The sequence below is a fragment of the Hoplias malabaricus genome, chromosome 3 (genome assembly GCF_029633855.1).
Source record: "Hoplias malabaricus isolate fHopMal1 chromosome 3, fHopMal1.hap1, whole genome shotgun sequence".
NCBI classification, from domain to species: Eukaryota; Metazoa; Chordata; class Actinopteri; order Characiformes; family Erythrinidae; genus Hoplias; species Hoplias malabaricus.
Genome location: NC_089802.1, coordinates 48,580,454 through 48,591,998, shown reverse-complemented (window position 1 = coordinate 48,591,998; position 11,545 = coordinate 48,580,454). Strand labels below are relative to the sequence as shown.

Here is an 11,545-nt window from a genome sequence, read left to right as displayed (position 1 = left end):
AGCCAGTGATTTATACCTAGTCCCTTACCTTATGTGGTACTAAATTTTACATGGGCTTTGATATGTTACTAAAAAAAAAACTAGCTGGATATACAAATCTGGATTATTGCTTTATAGTTACTGCTTGCATACTAAAATGAAACCAAGGCTCAAAAACAACTATGCTAATCAGAAAAGGGCAAGTGAAACTTACCCCATTGACGTTTGAGTAATAAATCTGTACGTGAAGATACAATAATAGTCTGTGAGGTAGTCTTACCAGTATGAAGACATTTCAAATGATGAGGCATATTTAAAAAAATATTCAAAGTTTAATTTTATTTGATTAGTTGTAAAATAGTCCCATATGTAGATTTTCCCTACAAAAAAACAAGGTCATATCAGTCTGGAGAAGTCTCAGGCACACCACAATTTCTGTAGGCCTTTAGGCATCGCCTGAGATAAGGGAGTGGGAAGGAAAACAAGACAGGCTAAACCAGACTTCGCTCACTATATCAACATCACACTCCACTGTTTTTGCCCATCAGTAACCTGCTATGTTCACCAGCCAAGTATCAAATCAGAGTCCAGCCATTCCCCTAAGCCCTTCTTGAAGAAAACCTGCTAAAGGATCATGTACAACACACCTAAAGTGGACTGTTAATATTCAAACCCACCCTAAGCCTATTCATCCACAATGCCTAATGCTGCATGATGTAATTTCCATGAGTCAAACTGAAGTCAGCTCAGCACATATGCAAAAGTCTTCTTGGAATAAGACTACTGATCTAGGATCAAATCGATTTATTTTACTTAATTACAGGGACAGATCCAAGATCAGAACTCCTATTCTAAGAAGTTGTATGATCTAGATGCCCCTCAGATCTGAGAAGAACTGATCTTAGGAAGACTGCAAGGTTATGTTCAGAGATGTAGACAAAATATATGTATATCTTTGTATCAAGTTTGGAAAACAGCATCAGATATTTTCCATCCTAATAAACCCTGCAATTTAAACATGTTAATGTTCATTATCTAAAGGGCATCTGTTATATGTGCATCAACCTAGAGAGGCCAGGAATTGTGGCATAGCCAGTGATTTATACCTAGTCCCTTACCTTATGTGGTACTAAATTTTACATGGGCTTTGATATGTTACTAAGAGTATGTGAGTTGTTTTAAACTAGACTGGGACTAGTTTCTAGACCCAGTACAATCTTTGCATTAATTAAGCAAAATCATTTTTTTTCTTCCATTTTGGACAATGAAGAGAGGATGAGAGGATAAATTGTCAGCTTATATGTTTCTCAGATAAAGCTGCCCTTGGGTTTAAAGCTCAGTCATGCTTGAGAAAAAATAAAGATGGCAGTTGATAGGAGAACGTTTGGGAACATTTTCCCTTATGTTCCTGTTAAAACTGATCTCCTGTCACATGTATAGAGTGTGCAGAAAACATGTGAAGACAATTCTGATTTTAATGCCCCAGATAGCACTCCAAAACTCCACAAAGATCCCAGATCCAAAATGTTAAGATCTACTGGTCATTAAGAGTGGGAGGCTCCAACCCTGAGGAATGACAATAGCTTTTTGTAAGTTTTCCTAACTATATCCTAACTTTAAAAAAAAATAAAAAATAAAAAGTCCTCCCTTCATTATCACAGTTTCAGCTCAATCATCAAGGAAAAACTGTTTCTTTGTGTAATTAAAGCAACAAATGATATGGTGAAACTGAAACTGCTACTCTTTTTTTAATCAATTATATTCTGAAAATGTATGGAGTTCCAGTTTTCATTGTAAAGCAATTCAAAAAGTTAGGAGAAAATATGATTATATAAAAATCAGTACAAGATCACATATCCAATTTCAAATTCAAATTTTCCAAAGTACACTACAAAGGCTCTGAGAGTGACCCTTGGTCAGTGTTTTCAGTGAGCAAAAGGTTAAGAGCGGGGCAAGACAAATTGAATATTTACTGTAAGAGGTTATGAGTGTACATGTGACTGTTTGAATTAGTATGGGTTATTTATTCTGCTGTAACTTCATTCTCTGCTGGTTGCCCTGTAGCATTTTCTGCAGTCTTGGAAGCCTATGGTTAAAAGAAAAATATGGGGAGAAGGGGGAGGGGAAGAAAAAAAAGAATAATTAGGTGTCTATATTACATGCCATGGAAAGTAAGCAATATTTGCCATTGACTAAAAACCCCACCTTCTTTTTCTTCTTCTTCTGTGCTTTACGACTTGCAGAGCTTTGTATCAGCGACTATATAAATAAATAAAAAGAACAAAAATACAAAGAGAAAAAATTAATATTCTTCTTGTGCTCCTTCAATACTTGTGTGTTGTTACGTAGTTATAAATATTAATTTACAATAAACAAATTCCATATCTGGCATCATAAAGACTCTTGCTATTCATAACAAATATGCCCCAGAACAATGTAACTATAAATTTCAAAAATAGTTCTGCCGCAAGTACTGTGCAAAGTACTGGTTTTTTTTGACACCTATGAAAATTATATTTATAAGGTTATTTATTTGAGCTGCAAGTGTATAAATACACAAAATTAATAAAAAATAAATCAGTAAGTAGTAATATTGTGTGTGAGAATGGGTTGGTTTAACCTCTTCCTCATGGCAGTCTTGTATTATTTGAGCTTATCATCTAATACCTAGTTTTACTGGTCAATTAATATATCATTATATTAATTCAAGAAGTGTGCTGCTGATACAATATATACACATGATCAAGGAGAACATCTGGAAACAAACTTTGCTCAAAATACATCTACTATTTTTAGAAAATAAAATCTAACTTTTACTCAAATTATGTTTTTGTATAGATTGTAATTAAATATTATAATGGATTTAAAATTACCTATAAAAATTAAACTCAAAACAACTGTGATTTTCAAAAAAATATATATTAGAATTTGTGTTATTTTATATACCTTCAGTTCAGGATCTTGAACATCAGACTCAGATTTGTAGAGCTCTTGTTCACAAGGCCCACTGGTTATTCTCAAAGGTCCATTGGCCATGAGAAGCACTGTAAACTTAAACTGAGCCACAAACTCTCCTGGATACAGCAAGAGGAAAGAAAAGCGGAATCATGTTCATGCTTTTGTTGGTTACTTATGAAAGGGAATGGAAAAACGTGAAAAACAACATTGAGGTGGGAGGGGGGGGGCGACACATCCTCACCTTCCTTTTCATTAAGTACGCTGAAGGGTTGCAGAAGCTCATGTTTTGCACACTCAACCACCCCTAGACGGGCCTTGCCTTCATCTTCAAATGCCCTGAAACACAGATAAAATGTATTTCAATATCATTATCTGGTTTTATAGCATATGTGCAATTTGTATAATTTTTAACCCAAAGAAAATCTTTATATCAAAGCAAAAACTGACAAAGTTGGCCAAATCTTGTCAACAGCAATAATAATAGCATTTCTTGATATGGTTGTGGACTCTTATGTGATAAGGTTTCTCCAAAATACTCCCTAATCCATTTGACAATATCCATCACAGGCACATTACAGTTTCTCATACCATACAGTCTCAGAAATCACGTACTTCAACACTGTTGCCCTACATAGATAGAGATATCTCCAGAGTACCTTGATCTTTTTACAACGTGATTTACAGTAAATCGTAAAATACTGAAATCTTGTACTGAACAGTTAAAAACAGTTCTCTCAGAAATGTGGCACAAATTGGTGAGTCAGAGCCCATTGCCATAGATCAGGCTGCTTCTCTTAAATAAAAAATCCTAAATGTGGAATTTGTCCGTTTGAGTATGCTCCGGTCCCACTGCATCCCTGAACTTGATAAGCGGTTAAAAGGCAGTGAATTATTGAACATGCAAAACTGAAAACGTTCTAGCTTTCCCACTGTTATAAGCCTTCTAATGGGTTAAGTGCAATGTGATTATAATACAGCACCTTTTACTCTTTCTGCTTCTTTAAACGTTTGAGGTGGTAATACCCCAAGAATGTTTTCATAACAAGACAAAGTTATTACTTTAAGTGGTAAGAAAACGTTATTGTTCCAGTGAAATCTTTCCTTGTGAATTTGAGTAATGTGCATATATATGTTGTATAGTAATGAACATTTGGTGTATTCAGTCTATATTTTTAGAAGGATGTCCTTTGTCACAGTGTGACAAAATGTTAATATCGTGATAAATATCGAGATAGATCAATATAGAAAACCTTATCATGAAATATTTTTGGCCATATCGCCCAGCTGTAATATACACTCATTATTCATTCATCACATTTTTGGGGTTTTTTTTTGTGTTGCAGGCATCAAACACAAAATTAAATTACATGTACAAAATAAAATTCATTTGTTTGGTGAATACACTGGAAATATTTTTTGTGCTTTTTCAGTAAAAAAAAAAAAAAAAGCTTTAAGTGAATGAACACATCACAAATTCTGTTTTATTAGACTTTTCAGTTTGTCCCAACATTCCTGGGAATGGGATTTGTATGAGTAAAAACCTCTCCTGGATATCATCCCATATGTCTGACATCTCTAGTATCAGACAAGCCTCAGAAAATTTAGAGCATGTGAAACATAATTCTGCATCTGAAATTTGAAGGAGCTTTGTTATATCAGTTACCTGAGAGTGAAAGGCATGGCATCAAATCGTTTTTCAACCTCACTGAAGAACATTCTGGAGGTCTTCATCTTCAGTCCGTATTGTTTACTTGGGTCCCGCTTGTAGATGGTTGTCCTCTGGCCTCCATCTCTTGCCTGATTAAAAAAAAAAAATAATAAAAAAAACATTTTTAAACAGTTTTCAAAGAGGCATCAGTTTATCTTTCAACTGTGTTCATTCATTCATTCACTCTCTGTAACCACTTATCCAGTTCAGGGTCGCAGTGGGTCCAGAACCTACCCGGAATCACTGGGTGCAAGGCAGGAACACACCCTGGAGGGGGCGCCAGTCCTCGTTCCAGGAGAACACACCAAACTCCTCAGTCACCTGGAGTGGGGCTCGAACCCACAACGCCAGGACCCTGGAGCTGTGTGACTGCAACACTGCCTGCTGCGCCACACATACGATTGTTTTCCATATTTAATTCAAATATGAAAATATGAAGCATGACACATGCTTTTATGTTCATTGCACAGCAGTATGATTAAGCCTCATTTCCTGCTCTAAGATTTACCATACATGACTAAAACTTCACTTGGCCTGCTCCATGGCCTTCCATTAGGCAATTTAAACTCACTCATTGCTGACCTATCCCACTGCAAATAAATTTCCCACACTGTAATCTTCCTTAGTACAATTAAATCACACTCAGTATGGCAACTCCCCTCTTACAAGTCAACACTATTCATCTGTTTTTAGTACTCCTTGGTTAGACAAATACACTCATTGAAAAAATAAATAAATAAATAAAAATTGACAATAATGACACAATGGCTAGGTTTGACATTGTGGACATGCGAATTAATCAAGTTTCATGTTCGGCCGTGTATGTGATGCAAGCAAGGATCGGTCTGATTGCTGAACCGGACTATATAATGTTGTTTAATTGCGCGTATTTTTCATTCTGACTTGTGCTGTTTTATATATATTTCGCTATTGTTACTGGCCTATGAAATCAGCCATACTGAAAGACACTATTTCTGTGGGTGTAGCTCAACAGATATTACCTATATCTGTCTACATTTTTAATCATTTATTTTACCTGGTAACCTTTATCTTCCTTCCAAGTATGATTACAATCTAAAAATATTGGGTGTAACCTCACTTACAGTTTTGATCTCTGCTTATTAATAGTTTAACTGGATAAGATGATTACCTTCCCTTCTCCTGTACTGATCAGTACATCCACAGCATACACTTCATGAACCTCAAACTCTGCTTTTTCATGGTCCTTCCTGTGAGCAGAAATACAAATGTATATGAAAGGGCAATCTTTGTAGATGTACAGTTATAGACTGCAGTCCATCTGTTGGCCTGCATCCTTTGTTATTCCCATTTCACACCATGCATCAATTGCCACCACAGAGCAGGTATGTTCCTCTAGTCCAGTAGTGACATTGTGGTGCTTAAAAAAAAACTTCACCAGCCCTGCTGTGTCTGACTCACTTGTACCAATGTGATAAACCCAAACACCACAATGTCAGTGTGACTGCAGCACTAAGAATGACCCACCAGAAAAATCACACGGGTCCTCTAGGGGTCCTGATAAGATGGGCTGTGAGATTTGTTTTTATTATCAGTTTTTTTTTTAAATGAGTTATTATTTGGTATAGATGAAGAAGTCACATTGCTTTTCTAAAATTAGAGTGCTCTATATTCTCTGTGACTATGGACACCCAGTACAGACTCTTAAGTGCTACTGTATCTTACCTTTGCTGGTCTGTGGGGTTTTGAATGATGGTTTTCTCACCGTCAATGACATGTTGCTTTAACTGATGGGATAGCATACCTACAGAGAGACACCAGTTATTAGACAAAAACAAGCAGTACAATAATCCCTCACTGACTACTAAGATTTCATGGACTACTCAGATTCTCATTAAAAATGAAACAACTTACATGGAATCACTGGCTTGTGCCTGTAAAATGCCTACAAGATAGACCTATGTGCTTGTATGTCCAGTCTCATAAGCCATTCTGAACTCACCTTCAATAGGATTGCATTTGAATGAGTGGGCAATCTTATTCCACGCCTCCGTCACCTGCGTGTTCTGTGGGGTAAAAGAAAGCATTTTGAAAATATTTAAATACGACACCACACTCGGCATGCAACAGCATGACTCACTTCCAGCCCCATATTTTCTTCCCTTAGGTTGTCAAAATACTACTCTTAGACATAAAGCATCACCAACATACTCTTAAGTTTCATCTCAGAGTTGAGAAGTTTCCCTTGATGTATGGTTGCCACAATGGACAAAATATACTGAATGAATTGTACTCACTTGGTTGCCAGGTTTTACAAGACGCAGTGCTGCCTCCGCACACATATAAGCAGCTTTAATGACATCTGCTTTCCTGCCTGTCACAGGGGCATCCTATGAAGATTTATATGGATTCATTTTCATTCATAATAATGTGCATGAAAACAATGTGGACATGGCAGCAACCATACTAATAGTAATAATAATAATAAGAGTAATAAATTATGATATTGCAAATAAAAAGGGTGCACGCAATACACATTCAATTCTATTATGCAAACAAATACATTTTTGACTAGTGAACAACTGAAAATTGCCAACGTTCAACATCTCTCCCTGTCTCCCACCATTAGTGTTGTTAAGTTGTGCAACTGCATTAGACGCATCATTTTTCTACATTTAGAATATAGTGAGAACATAGAATTATGAACCCAGTAGTGTCAGTCAAATCAAAGTGGACTAATATAATAATAATAATAATAATATACATAAAGCATCATAATCATAAAAAACATACACACCTTACTAGCCCCAATAACAAAGCTATGGGCCACGTTGGCGATAAAACCATCAACATGAACTCCAAGATCACTGCACAGAGATAAAGGGGAAAAAAAGACGAGCAAAAGAAAAAAAAAATCAATTATCAATTTCCCCTGTATACCTAAAATTATAACTACATCATATACTCCTGTAAAACTAAACTTTTGTGCACAGACAAAAGCAACAAAAATAACATTCTTTCCCTCATACTACCGCAAAGTCTAATAATTATGTCCTCAATAGTTCATGGATGATTAGCAGGCTCACACACACTCAGACTAATCAAATGCTTCCTACAATTTAGTACAATTTAGCTGACAGATGACATACACTAATGTTTTTAACTTATACATAAAAATGACATAAAATGCTGCAGTAAAGACCACAGAGGGGAAACAACAAAGAGGACAAGAAAATTATCAAGCGTAAAAATGTTTATGTACAGCTGAGACAGGCACTGGGAAACACTACACATGACACACAACATAGAGTGAAGAGGGGAAGGAAGTAGGGGAAAAATGTTCAGTGGGAAGAAGATTGGAAAGAGGCTAGGATCTGGACAGGGTGGGAGTTGCCTACATTTTGACCAAGTCTCCATCTTTAAGTGTGTAGTCGGGGTCACTCTTCAAGGGAGAGAAGTGGCATACACAGTTATTGACTGACACGGAGGTGGGGAACGCAATGCCTGCAAGAAAGACAACCACCAGTGCTCAACATGTGCTTCTGCGAGTTTAAGGGTGAGACAGAGATGCAAATATAACCTAGACAATATATTTAATTCTATATTCTGGATAAAATCTACTAGCTCAAAGAACCCACATATTGTTCTTTGCCAAGTTATTAACAGCTGGCTGAACAGATGTGCATTAAAGACTAAATGCAAATGCTACCAAAAGGTATTAATCCATCAGTCCATCCATGCCAGTTTTCAGACACAAATCTTAAGATACACAATGACAATTGTCAAGTGTATCAAAGAACATCTCTCAAAATAATAGAATTTGTCAATAACTTCCCTACCCATTTCTTACCTTTCTTCATGTCCTTCTCCTTCTTGAAAACCTTCCCCGTCTCTGTCATAATATAAGCATCTCCTTTCTCACACAGACTCAGGACAGACACACCTGGCTTGGCTGCTTCGATAACCAGCCTCAGTGCCTCTAGGAAACGACACAGTTATAAAAGAGCGATCAGGGAAAAGCTTTAGTGGCACAGTATGATGAGTGAATAAAAATATATCTGCAAGGAAATCTATCACTTATTATCATTTAAATAATTACCCATATTTAACTTCTGTGTATGTGTATGTGTGTGTGTTTATATATAATACATATATAATATGTAATTGTTTAACTATGTGAGCAGAAAGATTAACAGAATGTGATATCCATATGCTTTAAGTTTTTTTTTTTTTTTTCATAATTAAATCACAATTACAGTAAACATTAAACACATATAATAAAATATAGGTTGAGGCAATTCTATCCACCCTTAAATCTGCAGGACACATTTTAAGAAGAACACCTGTTGCAATGCGAGGTTTAGCAGGTTTGTACTGACAATGGCAATACCAATGAGGAAGAAAAGGCTGTTGTTGCTCTACAGGTCAAAAGAAATTCTGCGAGCAATAGAAATAAAAGGCTCCCTGTTCCTAAAATACAAAGCCTGGGTCACTGATACTAGTGAGCCAGGTGGTCACCATAGATAACGCTAAAAGCTCTGTCAGCATTCTGGTTCTCACTGACCAACTACCAAGCTCTCAGTGCTGTGGGTGAACCCATAAATAGAAGTTCCATTTGCCTCTCACAAATACATATAATTTAGAAACAGATTGTCAACAACAGAACAAAAATTCCTTTAGAGTGCCCTTAATTCCTCTGGTCACTCTGGTCATCCAAACCCAAACAAATCTTCTCTATTCATCAAAATGACAATTAGAAGTTATTTCCAATAATAAAATCCTCTTAATACTTTAAAAGTGATATAGATTATTAACTTCTAATCTTTGCCTTGTTTAAGAATATGCAGGTCTATGAATATACAGTTAGTCCCTGCCTCAAACTACACTTATACATCCACATTTTTCTGAAGCTTGAAAGCCCTGCCTGCAAGTTTACAGGATCTGTTCCTTGGATTTATTATGTAAGAAATCTGACTGTCTGAATTTGCTTGTTTTGGAAAGCTACATTTTCAAAGCACAAAAACCCAGCCATGGTGTTGACTGCTTATTTCACTCATGATACATCTTCTAGAATAAAAAGCACCACATGGCCATGTTAACATGGTTGAAAACTTGACTTTTTGGAGGGAGTTAGCAACGATTCTAGAAAAATAAGTTGTTTTAGAGTCTTTTAAGATAAGATTAAAAAAAAAAAAAAAAAAAAAAAAAAAAGATCTGTAGAAATGGGAGATAATTAGGTACATGTGCTGCAATAAACTTTTATTAGGGTTTGTACCTTCCTGGGTATTTTTAAAGTCTAATACATTAGAAATTTACTATACTAGTGAAGAGTAGATTGCTGAGTTATATTGTAGCTACTTATATTTAAACACTAACGCGTTTATTAGTAGTATTGCTTTACGACTGGTTTGCGGCTGACTGTTATTCCAGTGCAGTTACTTTTGTTGTTGTTTAATTGCCTAGAAATTAACTTTAGCCAAGTAACAATAATTTAATGAATTTAGACTAATCCACAGAGCTCAGTTGTGGAATATGGAGTCGGTTAGAGTAGTCCAATGTGTAGTAATGTGGTACAGAATAGCGTAGTCTAATGTACACCCGGTAACAGAGCAGCTGTCCCTGTCTGGGTGCGTGGGTAGTGACAGCCGTTGAATTTCGGGTTTGTCTCTATTCACTTCACATTCACTAGGTAGTGCACTATACAGGTCATGAAATACACATTCCTTTATTCAAATCCCGCTATAGAAGTCAACCAGAAAGCAATCTGGTTTCATACTTAAGGCCTACGACACATTATCCAACATTTAGCGTTACAATCTCATGCCCTAAAGTTACAATCTCATGCCCTGTGCAGGTGCACTATTTAGAAAGTAGGGGGCCATTTAAGATGCAGCCTCTGTTAGCTGGCTATCGAGCTCTTTGACTACACCATCACATAATCGATTATACAGATAGACCCGAATCAGTCCCGGCTCTAGAACTGAACTAAAGCGTCTGCAGAAAGTGCACTCTTGCGTTTGTCTGTGGTTTAAGGAGTTAGTTCACCAGAGCAGCACTGAACTACACAGGCTAGCTAGCTTAGCTAATGCTTAGCTACAGACATGAATACAAGGCACATTAGTCAGCTACGCTCTCTGAGAATAGCACGTGAATCTAATGAAAGTAGACAGCCAGCTCGCACAGAGAAGACGCAGTCTAACATTCAGGTACAGTAAGCCCTAGTTGAGCTCTGCGCTCTCCAACGCTGAGCGGAGCTGTGAGCCACTGTCAGCACATGGCCAGCCGTGAGGGGGAGAAAACGTGAAGAATGAAAAGAGGGAAAAGGCCGTTAATGTTTCTGAAGCTCAGGTTCAGCACCAGGTCACTGAGCCCTAACTTACGGTTGGCGATATCGCCGCCCATTTTGTACTTGGTCACCACCAGGTCCTCGGCGATGGTCTGCTCTTGCTGCTCGTCGTCAGACATGTTTACAGCGGGAAAAAGGCTCCGACCCCCGTCCGGTAATCAAACCAGCAGCAGATCCGTTCTCTCTCACACACAGAGAGCAGCGCGCTCACACGGCACATGCGTCGTACCCCACGTCACTGAACAAGTAGCGCCAAAATATTGGTCACCATGGACACATCCCAAACGGCTCCCTACGCCCTACACAGTGAACTAAACAAACCACAGACGAGTGGTCTTTTACAATCAGACAATGCACTGTATGTTCAAAAGAGAGAAGGTGGAATACCAGGCGTATCTGTTAGGGTATTTAGGGTGATTATTTGTCTGTAAAAGGCGTCTTTCCATGACTGGTGCTGTGCACTTCACAGGTTTATAGGGAGCCGTTTGAGCCTTAGTCATTGCAAGCAGCTGTAGCCTTATTTATTTTTTTTAATTAGTATTTGCTTGACTGGCTGACTAAAAAAATCTATTGTC

General features: G+C 37.2%; 1 protein-coding gene across 1 annotated transcript; it reads right to left on the bottom strand.

Annotated features, from left to right (window-relative positions):
• Positions 1-315: 315 nt before the first annotated feature.
• pa2g4a (proliferation-associated 2G4, a) lies at positions 316-11,348 on the bottom strand. The gene is made up of 13 exons (XM_066664269.1): positions 11,005-11,348; positions 8,475-8,603; positions 8,023-8,128; positions 7,422-7,491; positions 6,922-7,014; positions 6,627-6,690; positions 6,350-6,428; positions 5,796-5,874; positions 4,601-4,734; positions 3,179-3,273; positions 2,926-3,053; positions 2,185-2,238; positions 316-2,065 (listed from the first exon to the last, which is right to left on the bottom strand). The coding sequence occupies exons 1-13, from the start codon at positions 11,087-11,089 to the stop codon at positions 2,003-2,005; spliced, it is 1,179 nt and encodes a 392-aa protein (XP_066520366.1). The 5' UTR covers positions 11,090-11,348; the 3' UTR covers positions 316-2,002.
• Between the last annotated feature and the right edge of the window lie 197 nt (positions 11,349-11,545).

What these genes read in the sequence shown, in the direction of transcription:
- pa2g4a (XM_066664269.1), bottom strand. Translation starts at nt 11,089, where the DNA reads ATGTCTGACGACGAGCAGCAAGAGCAGACCATCGCCGAGGACCTGGTG. An exon ending in GATGGAGACTTGGTCAAAAT is followed by an intron (nt 7,492 to 8,022) that starts GTAGGCAACTCC and finishes ATCTCTGTGCAG; the next exon opens with TGATCTTGGAGTTCATGTTG. An exon ending in CGTACTTAATGAAAAGGAAG is followed by an intron (nt 3,054 to 3,178) that starts GTGAGGATGTGT and finishes TGCTGTATCCAG; the next exon opens with GAGAGTTTGTGGCTCAGTTT.